This window comes from Passer domesticus, chromosome Z (genome assembly GCF_036417665.1).
Source record: "Passer domesticus isolate bPasDom1 chromosome Z, bPasDom1.hap1, whole genome shotgun sequence".
NCBI lineage: Eukaryota > Metazoa > Chordata > Aves > Passeriformes > Passeridae > Passer > Passer domesticus.
Window position 1 is genome coordinate 25,167,371 of NC_087512.1, and position 18,557 is coordinate 25,185,927.

Genomic DNA, 18,557 nt, shown 5'->3' on the forward strand with positions numbered 1-18,557 from the left:
AAAGAGAGACTTTTTACAAGAGCATGCAGTGGCAGGATAAGGGACATGGATTCAAACTGATTGTAGGTTTAAGTTAGGTATTAGGAAGGAATTCTGTTCTGTGAGGGTGGTGGACACTGGAAAAGGTTGCCTAAGGAAGTTGTGGATGCTCCATGCCTGGAAGTGTTCAAGACCAGGCTGGATGGGGCTCTAGGCAACCCAGTCTAGTGAAAGGTATTCCTGCCCACAGCAGAAGGGTTAGAACTATATGATGTTTAAGGTCCCTTCAAACTCAGGCCATTCTGTGATTTTAGAATTATAGGATGTGATGTTTCTGATGTTAGGTGGTGACGCTGACACTTCAGCACAGCTTGGAAATCCCACAGTGATTTGCATGAGGCTGGAGCAGGGATGTAGTGGCCAAGAACCCCCCAGTCAGAGTCCCAAGTCAGGGTTGCTTCATATTGTGGAGTAGCCATCAGTACTTCAGTCTGTTTTCCTTGGAATGAAGTGAAACATTCCGACAATCCCCACTTTTTCCATAAAAACAGCCCTGCAAGGGTGGATATGCTCACCTGCATCTGACCAGTCTGCCAAAGACATCCATCTGTTCATGAGTCAGTCACAAAAACAGGGCTTCCAAAAGAAAAAGAGGGAGAGTCTGAGGCATCCTGTGGTTTTCACCCCATTCAGTTGCAGAAATTAACTGCAGAGCTGCTGAATATTCAAGACACTTGATTTTGGATGAATGACTGTGAGATTAAGAGCCATAATTTAGAGTGAAAGATTTCAGGAATGCAGCTGGATTAATTAGGTTTCATCATTAATTTGAGGAGGAACAGTTTACTCTTGGTACTGGCAGGTACCACTCCTTGAAAACATAGCAATCAGACCTTGCTCTCACAGCTAGGACACAGCTCTGGTCCTCTACTCTACTTGTTCTTCCCAGAAATCTTCAAGGCTGACACTCCTTTCCTGGAAAGGCCTGGAAAAAATAAATCTGTATTTTTGTATCCTTTCCTTCATGGGTCAACAGGACACCTGACCAAAAAATCTGAAAGCGAGAAAGTACCAGTTAGTGTACTTCTGAAACGTAGTCTGTGTGGAGGGAAAACCAACCTAGAGAAATGACATTTTTGCTCATAATAGTTCACCTTTTTTCAGCAACACATATTCAAAATTTTCATTTCCAGAAAACTGCACAAGACTTAGGAAGTTTAATCACTATGTTAAAAGACCTCTTCAGAAAGAATAGAACATAAGAACTCTTTGCCAACTCTTTGAATGTATTTATTTATGTTTTGATTTGTGTAAGGAAGTCTCATGCTATAAATTTTTATTAAAAACATGTCATTAGAAATAAATAGTACATTTATAGTCATAAGTAAAACAGTAGTTTTTAAGCACACGAATGTTTGGCTTCCTCTTACAAAACAGGAATTGTATTTCACCATATTTTTTTATTTGTTTATACTTGATATAAAAGGATAAAGCTGCTGCATGAAGTTTATATTTATTGTGGGTTTAATATATCCCCAAACTAGTGTTTTTGTTTATTTTCCTAACAATATTGATACAGGGAAAATACCCTTCTATTCTTGCTATTGATTTTCGGTATGGTAAATGAGCTTAAACATTGCAGAAAGAATATAATGATAATAACAAAGATTAATACATTTTTTGCTTTTTCTTGCTTGCTGATGGGAATGACTGATTTGTATGAGAAAAGAATTATGCTTACAGAAAGGCTCGACACGACCAGCTAGTTAAAGGAAAAAATACATTATTACAGAACTTTATTTTCATTAGCTATGTGAAGATGCATGTCCTGGTTTCTCAGATACTAGGAAAGCAGAATTCCTCAATGCTGTTCTCCTTTCTTGTTTCCGTTTCCTGCAGATCCAGCTGATGATACTCAAATGTCACACGATTGATGTGCTTGCCACTGGAGACCATTCGCAGCACAGTGTTGTCACAGCCAATCTTCATTTGGGCTATTTAGGGAAAAGAGATAAAAAGGGGCTATAAAGACATGTATATGAGAGAAAGTGAGGGAAAAGAGATATGTAATGATGGGAATTATGAAGCACCAATACATGCAATTTTGGAAATAAAGCAGATTCATGTGTCATGATGACCTGCTGGTGGTGATATTGCTGATTAATTTCTGTGTTTGTTAATTTTGCATTACAATGCTTGGGTATTTAATCAAGTATCCTTCCCTTATCCAAACATAACTCCGTGTCTGTGTGCTACTGTTAGATACCATGAGTGATGGGTAAGGGTAATGGCACTCTATCCTGGAGATAGCCAAAATTAGCAACATCAAAATATTTCCCATTAGGGGGATGAGTGGATTTGTGTGAAAGGACATTCTTCACAGGAACAAAGGCATGTGAGAATCCCATCAAGACAAACTCAAATGGTAGTGCCCAGCACATGGGCCCACTCTGAGGGAAATTAAGTGTCACTAACTGCTGATTTAGGCAAGCCATTTGAGTGGAGACTTGGCAAAGCCTTTTTGTTTGGGGAGCTTGGGGGAACTTCCTAACTTGAGGAGAAATCTAGTATGTCATGGGGAGAGCAGAAGCTGCTGAGATGGATTTTCACTTCCTTCACATCACCATGAAAACACATTTTAATCTCATTCCAGTGCTTAGTATTATCATTCAACAGCAGCACTTACCAGTTAAATCTTTGAAAAGTGCCTGGACTGCTAAGTGCAAGGAAGGCATGGGAAACCACAAGGGCCAGGCAAGTTCCTGCCCTGCATGTCTGGAAATGCCACTTCTCCAGTGTGGTACTGTTGGTACTCCTGAGATATGACAGGTCTGCCACAGAGGTTTGTCTGTGATATCACTGCCACAGTTTGCAGTCTGCTATTGAATATTAGGGAAACTGGAAGTTCTTATTTTTTCTTTCTTTGGCGAGAAAGAAGGCACTGGACCAGCATGATAGTGAAGCAGGTTCAGAGCCCAGCAGGTTCAAAGTATAGAATGGGAGCTCTGAGGCTTTGGGGGTATGTGTTACACCTGCAGCAGGAGTGTCTTGGGAACACTGAGAAAATGAGAGAAAAGGTCTTTAACTGAAAATGTAACAATCTGCATTCATTTATTGTGTATTTCCAGACCTTTTTGGATGTGCTGACATTCTAATATTTATCTTTGTCATAGGACAAGAATTTTTAAAATATGTTTAATTCAGCCTTGTCATAATAATTACTAAAGGGGCAAATGAAGGTGGTCATGGGTATGCTGTAACACATAGCCAAACCACAGGCTTTAGCTCTCATGTTCTGATAAATGTGAAGTTCACCAGTCTAGCAGGAAGTGCAGATGTGTGCGGGGTCTCTGCATGTCTTATTACAGTTAATTATTTTATCATGTGGAGGTAATTGGAAGAAGTTCTTACCAGACCCATGAAAAGAGTGACAGAGGTCAGCTAGCGGAAACATCTTGGATGGGTCTAAGCCAGCGCCTCCAAGAAGCTCTACAAAATCTCCCACTCCCGCACAGCTTGCGGATGGTTTCTTAAAAAGGCAGAGACCAAAAGTCATTTACCATTCATATTCAAAATGCAGCAGTTCTGCAGACATTATTTGAGCTAACAATAGGTTTTAGAAATGCCCTGTGCTTTGAGCTGTGTAAAATCAGTTTCCCATCCTGAGCAGTACTACCTTGATTTGACATTAGTAAGTTAATTTCTTAAGGCATTCCAAAGAAAGACCTAGGTAGACTGAAAATTACTGACAAGTAGAAAATGTGTTGATTCAACTGCTTTTAATGCGGATAAGCAATCTGGTTCTGGATGCTTAAACATATAATCAAATTAATGCAGGCATGGGCTGTATGTATGCCTATATTCAACTGGAAGGCAGGAGCTTCAGTTCCACTATATCATACTCATTCCTAAAAAAATACTAAAGTGCACCATTGTGGCAAAGTTCAATTAAAGTAGAAATTAACAAAAAGAGTAGGTTTTGGTTTTTTTTTCTGAAAGCAATGGCTTACTGTATATTAAATCCACAATTTCCTGAAATTAATGCTGTTTGCCAATAATATCTTGCATGGACATCTTCAGCACCTTTGGGCTGTCACCTCTCTGCTGCTATTTAAGTACCTGGTTCTTTACCTGGTTACCTGCCTTTGCTGTGTCCTTTCCTGCTCACCACTGAATAAGTCAACTAATTCACTTGCCCATCTCTCAAAACCTGTCTTGTTCAGACACTGGCAATGTCCTTGAAGAACTCACTCAGGCTGTCAGACTCAATGGCAGGAGAAAACAAATTTCCTTGCTCTATTCTTCTGAATATTCTGGAATTGGCACCTTCTGGCACCTCCCAGGCACAGGTTCACCAATAGCTCCTGTCCTCTTCTGTTGGTTTGTGACCAAGCACCAAATACCCCAGACCAGAGCAGAGAATGCTCAGCATATGGAGCAGGCGATCAGTTGTGAGTATGTTTGTATTTTGTCTGTGGTAAAACCTTTCTATCTAGTGGCTCCCTTCTCTCTTCATAGTGTTTTCTGCTTTTATTAACTTAAGTACAGACAGCTCTCTGAGAGAGTACTCCTTTTTTTTATAATGAAATCCTTACCCTTTGTTATGGCAAGCAATTGTTACATTCATTTATGGTACTTTGCATAATTTTGCTGCCATTGCAACATTACAGAGACAATAGTGACAGAGACAGCCCCAGCTCTCCTCTCTGGGAGAAACTAGAGCCCTCAGCATGCACACAAGAGGTCCAGAAAACCCATGCTTTAGCAGCCAGTGGCACAGCCTATCCCTGCTTCACCCCTTCCCTCTTCTGTGCCCAGAAAAATTGCACATGCTAATATTTTCTTAGTAAATAAAGATCTCACCTTTAAAAAGAGACCATTTAAATGTCCCAGGATAAGATCAGATATTTTTATCACCACTGGGTAGATTATGGAGAAGCTGCAGTTTCTGTGCTGGTGAGGAATGACCATGGTAAACCTTCCGGAGGGGGTCTGAGAGATGACATTGCAAGCTGGGACACAGGAAAAGTACAAGAGTTATTTGTCCAGTCATCACTGCATGTAGCAAAACTACATAATTACAGCACAAAAAAAAAAGCAGAGATTGTTTAATTATTGTGAGTTACAACCAAATGCTGAAAAAAAATATGTGTGGCATTTTCTGATGTTCTTGCATGGTATTTGTTCCTTAAAAATTCTCTCCCCATTTTTTTACGATATAGCATGAGGTCTGGCAGAACCTGAGGGTGAAGCAGTCAATAGAAGAGTTCACACCTGAAATCTGTACCTCAGGGGCTCATGCTGTCAAGGGCTCATACAGCTTGTCAGTTTGAAGGAGGCTAAACATCGGTGAAGGGAGGGACTGTGTTTAGTTTTGACAGTTTATTGCCTGATATTGCCAGCAACTTCCTAAATCCTATTCTGCTCCTCTGAACTGGAGTTCCTTACACTGCAAAATATCTCATTGAAATGAGAGCATGATTTTATCTTTAAGTTCAAACACAAGAGTTCAGGTAAAGGAGTTACTTGTCTTCTACTTGAACAACCCAAGGGATCCTTGACATAGATCCGGAGTCCTGCTGCTGCTTTAGCAGGACAGTGAGAGACACCAGCCACCTCCAGCAGGTGAATACAATGATCATATCCATGGGCATGCAGAGTGGGGACCTAGCTTGCGGGACCAAGTCTGAATAATTTGGAGTAAAGACGTAGCAGACATACTGTCGCTGGGTTTTTTTTGTTTTGTTTTGGAGGCTTTTTTTTGTGTGTGTGTGTGTTTTTTCATTTGGTTTTTTTTTTTTTCTTTTGTTGTTTTTGGGGGGTTTCTTTGTTGTTTGGGTGGGGGTTTTGTTTGTTTTTGTTTTGTTTGTTTGTTCTGTTTTTGTTTTGTTTGGTCACTTTAAGTAGTTAGGAAATAAATCAGACTGGCCTGAACAATAATTGTTAAATGTACTGTCCTCTCTGGAAAACACAATTCAAGTGAGGTACTGGAACAGGTTGCCCAGTCAAGTTGTGCGTACTCCACTGCTGGAAGAGTTCAAGATCAGGTTGGATGAGGTCCCAGGTAACCGAGTCTAGCAGGTGGCATTCCTGGCCATGGGAGGCGGGGGGTTGAGATGATTTTTATGATCTCTTTCAACCCAAGCTGTTCTATGTTTCTATGATAATTTGTGCCTTGCCAGCTCAGATGCTTAGGCAAAGAACTTGCAGATACATGATCACAGAGATCTATCTCTCATAACTACCACATAACCTCTCAATACACTGATTTTACTGTTGATCTTTTTCAAATTTTTTTTCCTCATTGTTCACACAGATCTAGAAAATGCTGAGATTGAAGTTGCTCAATTAATACTATTTGTTCTAGCTAAATGTGTTGGAGCATGCAATATTAGATTGGGAGAGGTCTTATTTGAAAGAAATAGCCTTATGGTCTTGCATATTGAAGCCTGTGTGATGTCTTAAGCTCCTTTGTTCTCTTGGGACACACACTGAGCCTGAATCAAGCCGCAGGCATGCAGGTACACATGGCTCCTCCTGCCTTACCTCAGCCACGTCAGCGCAGAGAACCACAGGGAGAAAACTCAGTGCAAAGCAACACAAGCTCTTTGCTTCCTGCCTCAAATTCAAGCCCCTTTGGTGGTATGAAATGCAGACTTACGGAAGAGATTGCTGCTTTTCTTGACTGTGACAGTAAATCCATTGCCCGGTAGCTGAATCCTGAAGAGGATCATTGCCACGTTCTGTGATGATCTGATGCTCCTCTGAATATTCCCACTTTCACAGAAGTCTACATATCTTTGAGAAGTGGTGAGAGGATGGTCCAAGGAACTGGGAAATTTCTCTCCCTTGAGTATCCATCCATCAAACACCTACAGAGGTTCGATAATATAAAATAAGATTTTGCTTAATACTCTGTTAGCAGAGAACAGAAACATGATGTATAACAGACACTTTTTACTTTTGACACCACATAACCTGTTCAAAGCTACAAACTGAAAACTAAAAATCACTGTATTTATTGATTTCCTAACATTTAACTAATTATTCATTCTTCAATGGATGTTTAGGAAAGGGATACATATAACTTTTATTGTTGTTTTTATCTCCTTCAGGTGACAACTTTTGTTACCTACTTTTTTTTTTTTTTGAGGGAAGTATCACTTTTTCTTCAGCATCATCACATTCTTTTTTTTTTTTTTTGCAATTGCATTGTTACTATGAGGAGTTTTTGACCAACTTGATTTGGATGCTTTACAGCTTGTCATTAATGGTCTTGCAGAGATATTGGACTACAAAAACCTTTGGGGAGGAATTATTGGCAGAGGTATTGCTCTCACTCACGCCAGCTATTTTACCTCATCCTCACGACTAGAAAACAAAACAAATCCTGCATTATTTATTTGGACATTAAGCATCAACTTCTACAAATCTTTCCTTCATAACAAAAAAGCAACAATTTTCCCTCACCGTCTTCAAACCAGAAATAGAAATACGTATTAGTCCTAGCATAGATACGCAGCTGCCTGCCTTGCTGTTTCAATTGCCTCCTAGCTGCTCTCACATGGCAATTCCTTGAACACTTCAGTCAATACTCCCAAAATTCAAGGACCACGTTCAGCCGTCACTTCAGTCAATAATTCTGATGTGAGACTTCCTGATGAAAAAAGCCATCAGGATCTGTCTCTGGATTTGCCAGAACTGTAAGTTTCTGAAGTAATGGGATGCAGGTGCTCAAATTACATGAGGGAAAAGCTGCCTGTATATATAGAGAGAGAGCAATATAATTGAGAAGTTTGGGACACCATTACCAAAGAAAGGAAAGCTCAATAAAACATAAAAGACATCTTGGCATTTTTTCTAGCCTCCATAGGTGACCATAAGTGCAGGTACAAAAGCCTTAGCCCCACAAGAGACTGAAATCAGCCTCCCTCTAGCCACGTAGAGAGATCGCAGCCAAGATATGGAATGGAAGGACAGAGTTCTGAGCAGGAGACAAGGAAAGGGCTGAAAGGCAGCTTTCCTCCTTCACCCTGTTCCTGGACCTCAGCATGCCACTGCATGGGCTGTTTTCTGTTCTGTGCCTTGCCAGTTCAGCACAAAGTGCAAGGTGAAGGGAGCCAGGGACCATGGAGCCTCCCCTTCTCTCCTTGACTGAGTGCAGACCTCGGTGAATGCTCCTGCCTGCCAGAGAAGAGTGCTAGTAAAGTTTTTTAACACTGGAATAAATGGCTCTGAGTCATGAGCCTCTTTTTGTTCAGAGCCGATGTCCTGAAAAGTTCTAGCAGGGAAATTTTAAAGAAAGCTTGCAATGATGCACTCACGATTAATCTGATGATAAATGACCCGAGGGCAGAGGTCCCAGAGCAGTAACAGCGATCCAGAGATCTGTGTCATTATCTGCTGGGCTTACGTGATTCACAGTGCAATGAGGAAATCCTACTGACCAAATTTTCAGCCAGCCACCTATGAACACTCCATGGAGGAGCTCCTGGAAAAGTTCAGCCAGTACTGTAGGCTGGAGAAGGATTCTCATCCTGCATCTGACTTTGCTTTAGAGGAGTGGTGATGGGGGAACACATACTCAGAGTGCCTCAGGGAGGAGAAAGAGCCATCCCAGGGGCGGCTGCTTTGCGAAAGCCTGTTTTTTACACACAACACGCAGATGTACACACGCACTCGCCCGCCCCTTGCACTCAGAGCAAACACCTCACAAGTCTGAGGAGAGCAGAGACTTGCAGCTTCTTACCTTCAGGAAGTCCCCGCCTTGGCAGTCGATGTTTACGAAGTCGTAGTGTATTGTGATGAGCTCCTCGGGCTCCCCGATGAAGAAGGTTGCGCAGTGCAGCTGCGGCTGGTCCGCGGTGAAGGTGAACTGCCCCTCTATACTCAGCATGTCAATGCACCCTGGGGAAGCAGGGACAAAGGGCTCTGGAGGAAGACCCCGTGCCAGCTCCCACTGTGCAGGGAGGGACGGGGGGAGGAGAGGCCCCCCCGCGCTGGGATCCGGCTGGCAGTGAGGACAGGGAGAGCCAGCTGAAGCAATTAGGAGCCTGCTGAGCACCAGAGGATGAATAGTAACTGGCAGGTGTGAGCACAAACGTGCGGCGGGGGGGACGAGGGGGGATGGTGTGTCGATGCATCTCTGGGCGGAAAACTCCGTGTGTGTATATGTGCACAAGTGCACAAACACTCTATTCTTGCAGATTTCTCTCCAGCCACAGCTGTCACACCTGCCCCACCCCTTGGCAATGTGACCCTGCCTAGGGACAGGGCTGGGGAATCCCCACCTACTCCAGTCATTTAGGACCATTAACTATGAACCCCAACCCTCTGCCTTAAACCACAGGTTTCTGCCTATTTAATGCTTTGTCCTCCTTCTTCTCCCTAGTCTTGCAAAAAGCTCCTGCAGCTCTGTTACTCCCAGTTAGCCCCTTTCCCTCCCTGAGGTGCCCCCAGGATTCTCCCACCTCCCAGCAGTCCCTACCAGAGCACCAAAGAAACTCACGGAGCGACCGCCGGTAGATCTGTCCGGCCGACAGCTCTCGCTTCAGATCTTCACTGAGTAGTAGGAAGGGGTCATCTTCACCAGCATCCCTCACCTGGTTACAGACGGAGGGCAAAAAGAGTCTGGGGCAAAGTGAAATGCAGCTCTCCCCCTGCCCCTCTCAAGAACAGGCACAGCGTATCATGTCCCCCCTCCAGAAACAGTGCAGCTGTGGAAGAGATCAGGCAGAAAGCTGCCAACCTGCAGCAGAGGGAAAATAAACCGGGATCTAAGAGGTGAGCCCAGCAGCTAAGTGCACTGAGAGTTTCTTAAATCCTCAGCAAAATTGCTGAGCATAAATAAATAGAGGGGTACTACAGAATACACGGGACTGTTGCGTTGATGTTACCCAGGTGTAAGTTTAATGCAGGAGAAGTGGGAATAGGAAAGGGAGAGAGAATAAAGCACAATGCTTGAAAGGTGAGAGCACAAGTTAGAAGATAGCAGCTAAAAGCACAGCGAGATATTTAATCATCAGCCCTATTGCTCACCTCTAGGTATCTGGTTTCTCCTTTGGAAGCTGCCAGGAAGATGAGAACGAGGTGGCATTGAAACTGGAAGGCAGACGGCATGCTGACACCTCCTGTGGCGGCCGGCCCCCTGTGGCCAAGTTTCTGCGGGTCTGCGCCGGTATGCAGAAGCCGCTGGGGTGTCTTGGAGCGACTCTTTTTATAGAGCTGTTGGGAGGGGAGGCACTTGGTCCCCGTACTGATAGGGTAACCCATGGTAACTGAATTCCTCTCACAGTGACACAGTACGTGGGCATGACAAGGGTCCAAATTGCAGCCACAAATTTTCAAGGCGGTTGAATTCCCCTCTCTGGCAGATGTCTTTGCTCCTAATCTGTCTGGTGGAATAGCTGAAAACCTCTGGGTGAGAGAGCCCATCTCTGTACCTATGGGGCACTCATACACTGTGTTTATTTCCATTTATTCCAAGGCAAGCAACGAGGAGCATCCCTCCCTCCTTCTGGGGCAGTCCCGGGGTATTTCAGACCTGCAGGGCTTTCTGCCTACCTTCTGCTGCTCTGTGACATGCAGCTCCCTGCAGTGCCTGTGCCGGGTGCTTCCTGCTTGCCAGGCCTGGGTGGGCACCCCTGTGTCCCAGACAGGTTAGCAGCCTGTGCCAGCATCCCTTCCAGGGCTCTGCAGCAAGCACATGGGCTCTGCAGCAAGCACACTGGCAAAACCAGACAGCTCTTCCCACCAAAAACAGCTTTCATACAGAAATGACGAAAACTTGGTCTTTCCAAGGGTATATTCTTCATAGGACTCCTGAGACTGCTTCAGCCTTGATCCTCAAGTGAAACCTGAGAAGATCTTTAAAAGTTGAGCCTGTGAGTGAAAATTCATAACTCTGCAGAGTACTAAAAGTCTGAAACTCAGCAGAGGTATTAGATGTAGGGTATATCTCTAAAATCTATTGAAGTTACTTGGGAATCTCAACTTTTGTTGGAAAACTGCAGGGTTTAGTCACAGTTTGCATTAGAGTGTGGCTGGAACATTGATCAGGAAGGTGAGAGGTGCCTTGGGAGACCATGAGGATCAGAAGGGGCTGCAGAAGAGTCCAGCCTTACTTGCTATCCTTTTGCTCACTCTCTAAAGAGATTGATAAGGTTAAAATTATAGCTTGACCCCTCCAATCCCAAATTCTGGCTGCAGAGTCCCAGTTTGTCCTGCCAGTCCCCAGCCTATTCCTCAGACACTGAGTGTTGAGGACTATTCAGTGCAGGGAGCTGGGTGTGCAGCTGCAGTGAGAGCTGCAGATGGAGGTGTGGGGGACCAGCAGTCCAAGCCCAGAGTAAGAGGCTGTGAACTGCTGAGCTTTTGAATTCCAGAAGGCCCAGACACCTGTGGCACCAGCCAGGTGACCAGACACTCGGAGATACAGCACGAGTCGAGGACTCAGCTGGAAGATCACAGACCTTTGCATACAATAGAGTGTGAGGGTGTAAAAGCCCAGGCACTCCTTTGTTCAGGGTCCCTCTCTGGAGGCACTAGCTAAAGGTTTCTATTCTGCTGCTGCACCATTATAAAATTACCCAAAGGAGACAGAGGTCTGAGGCTCTGCTGTGGGAAACCTGGATTTGAACCAGTGAGGAAAGCTGGTCTGCCTGAGTGAGTGTGGGATGTGTAGGGGGTTGAGTGGGGACCCATCGGCTCACTGGAGCTGCCCTCTGTGAAGGGGCTTGGATCCCAGCAGCTAAAGGCTCTCGTAGTGGGGGTGTGACTGCCTGAGTGCCTCCTGAATGGTCAGACTGGGACATTATCTTGCTGTGAGTCCTTGAGGATCATCAATGAAGCACAGCACGTCTGATTGTGTGTTAATTTGTTACTGAAGATTTCAGATTTTAACTCCAAAAATTAGTGAAGGACACATGGCACTGCAGCTAAAATATTATGACTCTGTTAAACCAGGTGTGAGGTGATCTGCTCAGAATGAAACATAAAACAGTGATGTCACCATAGTTTAAACTCTTGCCTATGAATAGCTGAGATCTGGGCTTAGCACAACATTCACCGGTGGAAGAAAAGCAGGAAGCTCCACAGTCTGGAGGACACCCTGGCAGATGAAGTGAGGGTCCTGTCCTTCTCCAATAAACAAGGTGGTGGGAGGGACAATAGGTGCCACCTCCATATCTGCTGTAATTTATTGCTCACACAGGGCCTTGGGCAACTTTGAAATTCCTATGCAACACCTTGGAGTTTGTTATGAATATACAGATATTCTGTGTAACACTGGTGCAAAAGCTGAACTCAGATACACTTTGCTGTTGATGTGGAACTTAATTTTAACAGAGGTGCTAAGTTGTTCCCCCCCCCCCCCCCCCCCCCCCCACTTTTCAGCTCTGGGCTCAGCAGGAGCTGATGAAGCACAATGACATGCTAACCAGCCTCATCACAAAGCCCCCCTGTGCCTGGGGCAACTCTCTCTATCTTCAAACACAGGGCTGTCCTCAGCCCCCAGTCTCATATGCCTTCTTTTGTGCAGCTCTAGTGCTTGGGGAAGGCAAGTGTTTGGGATGGAATAGGGAATCACACTCAAAGACATGCAGCTGCTGCTGCTGGCTGGAGCTCTGCTGCCTCAGGTGGAGCTCAAGCAGATAGATCCCCAAAAGGGACCACTCAAAGAGGAAAGAGGGGGTTCATCTCCTAGCCCTGTATCCCACCTGCCAGAGGGTGAGAGAGGATGTGAGGCCATCTCACTCAACTCTGCTGCCTCCTCAGTGTATCACAGGTCCCCCTCCCCTCTGCCCTCCCTTTGCCTGCTGCAGGACTGCTTTTGTTAAAAGTCACTTGCAGAAACTGAGATTTTCAGGAGATGAGAATGTGACTAACAAAGCAAAGAAAAATCACTTTGAATTGGGTTTAAAAGACCCCTGCAGCATTTCAGAAGGGAAAAGCACCTCCAATGTGATACAAACCCTTGGTGAATGAGGAGGGTGTCATTTTTCTTTCATGGAGTTGAGTCATGATAACACTCTGAAGGACAAATTTTTTTGTTAATATCAAATTGTTTAGCACAATAAAATGCCTTCCCAGTGACACCCTGTCACAAGCTAAACAATCCAGTTGATTGGCACCTTGATCTTCTAACTACTGTCAGTTACCCTGGGAGCAGCCCCTTTCCCTGGCAGAAATGATGGAAAGGCATGGTGCTGGTTAGAGTCTGGGCTGAGTGCAGGGCATTACTCTGCTCTGCTGCAGCTCAAGATGGTATTGTTTAGGCACCCCAGCCTTTGCAGAGCCTTGGGCTGTTAAAGCAGTACTCATGGGTGGGCTTTTCAGGAATGTGCTTTGAAGGACCTGCCTTCCCCACTTGTGCTCAAAGCTTGTAGGTGTCTTGTCAACTATTATAGAAAAGAAAAAATCCCACCTGTAGTAAGAAGTGGAGAAAATAAAGCTGAATAAAGACAATAGTGAAAAAAACTCCATTTATCCTCCCCCACGGTGGTCAAATCATACTCTGTCCTATAATACAGATGATAAATGCAACTTCTTCTCATAAAAAGTAAAAGTAGTTGTCACAGGAAGAATACACATGAAGGGCTCGGTAGTGAGATTTCTTAGTGAGAAGTGCTTGAGCTACAGACAATCCTTAGGGATTCCTCCCTGTAGCAAAGAGGGGCCAGGTGTTATGAACCCTTTTGGCTCTCAAAAAGGGTCCCCATCTCTTCTTACACCACAGCTGCAGCCTGACTTCTTGCACAAGCGGCTTAAGCAGACTAAACCCCTCACTAGCATCAGGGTCTTAAACATGAGTTGATATCTTCTATACAGACACAGTCCCAAGCAAGCTTTACACCACAGGGATCAGCCTGGCTGCTGCATGTCCCATGGGGGCTCCTCTGCTTGTCTATGGCTGGTGGTTTCTCGAACTGCAAGGAGCAGCAGTGAGACTGCAGTACAACTGCTCCAGGGGAGAGAAGCAGTCCTGCCTCAGGCACTCTGTCCTCAGCTGTTCATGCTGATTTCTCACTACTGCTCAGTGCTGGCTGAAGAGATGCCATATGGGGTCATGCACAGTGTGAGACATCTGACTGGACTTTAAACTTCATATCGTGTCAGCTGCTAAACATTGTGCTGAGCTACATTTATTTCCCTTACGCTTTTTCCCACTCTAACTGAGAATTCATTCAGAGGATAGGTTTTCATTTCCTTCATGGTGTCTGTGAGATGTAGTACTAGTCATTCCTGTCTTGTTATGTGGCTGCAAGTCTCATACCAATATCAGTGTCTTTGAAAAGTAGGAGATTGCTACACATCCCTTCTAGTTTATTATACATGTTCAACTGTTTGTGAATCCTTGAGTGTATTGTTTCTGAACAATGGGATCTGTTAGCCCAGATTAAGGTGAGAAAGAAATCTAGTGTCTCTATAGTGTCACAACTGCTACAGTGAAGACTAAGTTTTTTGTCCCATCTTTGCTAAATCACAATCAGTCACTGTTTCTAAATAACACCACAGAAAAGAAAGCAAGGGGGAAGAATGTACAGCAAACCACAGTCCTGAAAGCCATTAGGAAACCATGTCTTTGATACAGACATATACAAGATTTCACTTCAAACGCTGTCTGAGCCAAAGACAAATGTGTAAGAAGCTCTTGTTCCTGGCTCAGTTTAAGCACCTGGACTATGGACATACAATAGGAAAGACAGAATTCAGCATGGCTAGAGTAAATTGGCCTTGTCAATGGTTTGAAGATATGTCCTTTTTGCAAGAACCCAGTCAGAGTTGCAATGACAGCTGAAGGAGAGCATTTGCAGCAGCAGAAACACAAAGTCTGAAATCACATTTTGTGCTTCAATCCTTTACTCTTGTGTTTGTTGCAATATCAGGCAGGTGTCCCAACAGTCCACGAGGACGCCTCCCTCTGTAATCAGTCTGCGTCTGCATCACTGATTTCTGTTGCTACCTGTGTGCCTCAGCTTTGTGCTGGATCTGACAAGCCTTTTCCAAACCTCACCACACATCTCTCTGTAAGACCACTTCTATTACTTCTCTGTGTATGTCTAAATTTGCTTTAAATAGAGCTGAACTTTCCATAAGGTGAAGTAAGAGTGGCTTGTTAACTCTGGGCAGTTTGACACAAGAGATGGTGTGATTTGTCACATTAAGTGGCTCAGAGGGATGACAAACGCATGTGATTTATGAACTGAAAGCCTATCAGCATCATGCAGGCTTGACGATAAATGTTGCATTAACTCTATTTATGGCATTGGCTAAAAGCAAAGATTGTGAGACTCGCAGTTTAGCAGGTTACAAATAATCAAGCAAACATTATATTCAGACACTGAGATTACCCTGAGGGCGGTTATCACTACCAGCTCTGCCTGTGAGTCAACCAGCATCTACACAAAGCAGTCAGGGCCAAGAAGTGGGAGAAAAGTTTTTTCTCAGGAAAGAGAAAAGAGATATGAAAATGGGTAACTGGAAAAACCACATGCCATTGCCCTGGTGTTAGGAGAGGTACCAGATGTTTCTTGAGCTGTTTAATTTTAGCGTGGACTTTCCTCCTATGTGGGTCCTTCAAACAGAATCTCTGCCCTCAAGGGTTGCTGCAAGAAGGCCTCAACACCAGAGCTGCACACAGGTGTCAGCACGGCCCCCAGGCAGCCACTTTGAGCCCATCATATTTGCCTTTCTCAGCTGCAGCCGCTAGTGTGATCAGTACCAGTGCCCTTGCAGAAGAACAGTCTCCTTTCCAAAACATGGCACAGTTACTGCATCTAGACTTTGCTTGGAAGTGCAACCCTTATGGGCCAGGTCACATCCTGTTCTAGATCTCCTTTCCCACAGCTGCAACTTTCTCCCAGTGACCCTCCCCAAAGCAAAAGCCCCTGTTCCTTCTCTCCCAAATTTCCTCTTCAGTTTGGGACTACTAGAACACTTGTCACTTTGTTTACAACGCTGAGCCAGTTTATTACACAGAATGTAATCTCAGATGTGTTGAGAAATCCCTGTATTTCCACATATCATGTATCAAAATTTGTTTAATCTCTGAAGTACAAACTTTACTTTTGACAAAGCACCACGTTCCTAAGTGATATTTTAAATTGTTTTGGGTTTTTTATCCAAGAAGGACAAGAATTTCTTTGCTGAAGTGACTCTCCCTGAGGAGAATCATTCTCATCCAGAAAAAAACTGTAATTCAACACAATTCTGGTAGTGTTAGACATCACAGTAATGAACCCAACTTCAGAAACACTGTGAACTGTTACACAATTCAGGCAGTCAGTATGAGTCAGATAAGAGATGTCAGCATACCCAGCATAATGGTATATTTATCCTTTCAACTGCTCCCTCTGCGTAGTCCTTTGTTTTTCATGTATGTGATTCCTTACCAGTCATCCCCAGTACTGTGCAGTCTGCAGTGCCAATTTCATCAGTTATGTTCCAAATGCTTTTATGTGAAAGTACAGGAATATCTTGTGTTAGTGTAAAAATCACATATGTTGAAGGACCTTGGCTCACCTGGTCAGCATTTTTCCACCTCCTGATGTCTAAAGGCAGCTTCATCTTTGCTAGCAATGTTACAGAGCATCTTTAGCTCAAGTGCAGTAATGGGCTTTTTAATTTCAAACATAAACTATTCTCCTTCTTGCAATACTACTAGGGCACCAAAAATGACTAAAAAGGCCCTCCTCTGAGAGAGAGGTTTTTCCTAAAACTGCAGAATTTGGTCAATAGTGCAAGGGCAAAACCAGTTTTGCTTTCATCTACCAAAGGCATCAGTAGTTCAATGGGATGGAACTCTCCAGCCCCGTGTCTCATCCAGACACATCACTCAGCCACAGGGATCTGTTTGTTACTGCCACTTGATGTCCCCAGCCAGAGCTGAGGAATTTACATCCTTCTGCAGCAGTCTCAACTTCTCGCCATTTTTCTACTCGAAAAAATCAATAAGTAGGGCTCTAGGTGGTTCAGTTGCTTTTCTGCTCTTTATAACTTGCTCTACACACAGATCTTTTTCCTGCCATAGATTTATTCTGTAGTGCTTTTCTGAGTTCATGCAACTACTGGGAATGTAAAATCAAAGCAACACATGGAGTTCAAGGCAGAGTCCACTGACAGATATTTGAAAGCTGTACTATGATGCTTGCTCTACACCCCATGCAGCCAAACAAGGCTTGAGAGGACAGCTTAGAATTTAAAGCAAATTTGTAACAGGAACATTTTCCACCAATTTTCCCCCAAAGAGCTGGGCTCTGAGCAACTACTTCTTCTGTCTTCCTCTTTGCTGTCTTGTTGCAATATTTGCAGTTTTATAGACATGTCCTTATTTAGCCAACCAGCTTACAGAAACACAACTTTCCATTGAAGGCTAATTTAGAGTCTCAAGCACATGTTCTCAGCTGCTGCAAAATTATGCCACTGAGTGCAATAGGCTCTGTCATTTTACATCAGCTGAGAATCTGCTTGCAAGGGCAAAATAAGTGGATGCAGCTGCAGTTCTCTTCCTTGGGAGTTGCCCCTTATACACAACAGATAGCAGGTGGCTGAGAGCTGGTATTTAAAAATTACAAGTTTTTTGGTGTTTCTTTTATTTAAAATATTTTTGCTGAAGTTCTTTCATGTGCTCTCTTTGGTAGCTGCCCAGTTTATAGCCTACCATCCTCCAACTCAGAGGAAAGGATGTGGACAGAATTCATTTAGAAAATGGATTTCCAGATCAAAAATTAAACATTCTCTCTCATGCTATATCATGTGGCAGAAGAAAGATCAAATTTAAAATGTTACCCCTTTTTTCTTCAAATAATACAGTGCTATTCAACAGACGTAATTATCCCTAAAGACACATGCAATAATTGATGGCCTGTCAATCAAAGCCCTTGTTAGACATGCACATGATGTCACATCACAGTTCTAAATCTTAATCTAAATCTAAATCTTCCTGCCAGTCAAAAACCTTTATATAGATTAATCTGATTTCAGATACAAGTTTTGTGTGCGACCTTTTACCCAGTCTTTTCAAGGTTGTGATCAGAGAGGAACTGGATCTTTTATGCGTGCTGTTGAGCTCCTATGATGGACTCTGGGCTGTCCCCGAGAGTTTTCCTCCTGGCCCCACTTTGCTTTCTGCTCTAGCATGGAGCCTGGAAAAGTGGCTGAGGGGCCTGGGATGGACTTGCACTGCTACAATCAATGGATGGCAATTAATAACATTACTAGCTACTGGAAACATCATCTGTTCTGCTGGAGTCTCCAGGAGTCACTTCTCCTTCCCTCCTCACAATGCCAGGCAACTTTGTGTCTCATCTTTACAGAGAGAAAACAGTGCTGTGGAAGATTGCTATCCCATTGCACTTGATGCCTTCCATGCTGCTCGGGATGATTATCCTATTGCACTTCCACACCTTCCATTGAAAGGTGGTGCCTTCCTCCTGGAGCTAGCTGCTAAGTCACAGCTTGGAGGCACAGCTCCGTTACAAACTCCTTGTCTTCATGGTGATGTCATGCACAGCTCTTCGGGATTGGTAGTTGGATAACAAATCTGAAGTTATAAATTTACCAACAGGTAATGAATCAAG

General features: G+C 43.9%; 1 protein-coding gene across 1 annotated transcript; it reads right to left on the reverse strand.

Moving 5' to 3' along the window:
• Positions 1–1,245: 1,245 nt before the first annotated feature.
• Positions 1,246–10,180, reverse strand: CRHBP (corticotropin releasing hormone binding protein). The gene is made up of 7 exons (XM_064404640.1): positions 10,018–10,180; positions 9,488–9,581; positions 8,729–8,886; positions 6,641–6,851; positions 4,843–4,991; positions 3,391–3,508; positions 1,246–1,973 (listed from the first exon to the last, which is right to left on the reverse strand). Exons 1-7 carry the CDS (start codon positions 10,096–10,098, stop codon positions 1,816–1,818), a joined length of 969 nt encoding a protein of 322 aa, XP_064260710.1. The 5' UTR covers positions 10,099–10,180; the 3' UTR covers positions 1,246–1,815.
• Positions 10,181–18,557: the final 8,377 nt, after the last annotated feature.

What these genes read in the sequence shown, in the direction of transcription:
- CRHBP (XM_064404640.1), bottom strand. Translation starts at nt 10,098, where the DNA reads ATGCCGTCTGCCTTCCAGTTTCAATGCCACCTCGTTCTCATCTTCCTG. An exon ending in TAAATGGTCTCTTTTTAAAG is followed by an intron (nt 3,509 to 4,842) that starts GTGAGATCTTTA and finishes TGCCTTTTTAAG; the next exon opens with AAACCATCCGCAAGCTGTGC. An exon ending in TCACTCTTTTCATGGGTCTG is followed by an intron (nt 1,974 to 3,390) that starts GTAAGAACTTCT and finishes TTCCCTAAATAG; the next exon opens with CCCAAATGAAGATTGGCTGT.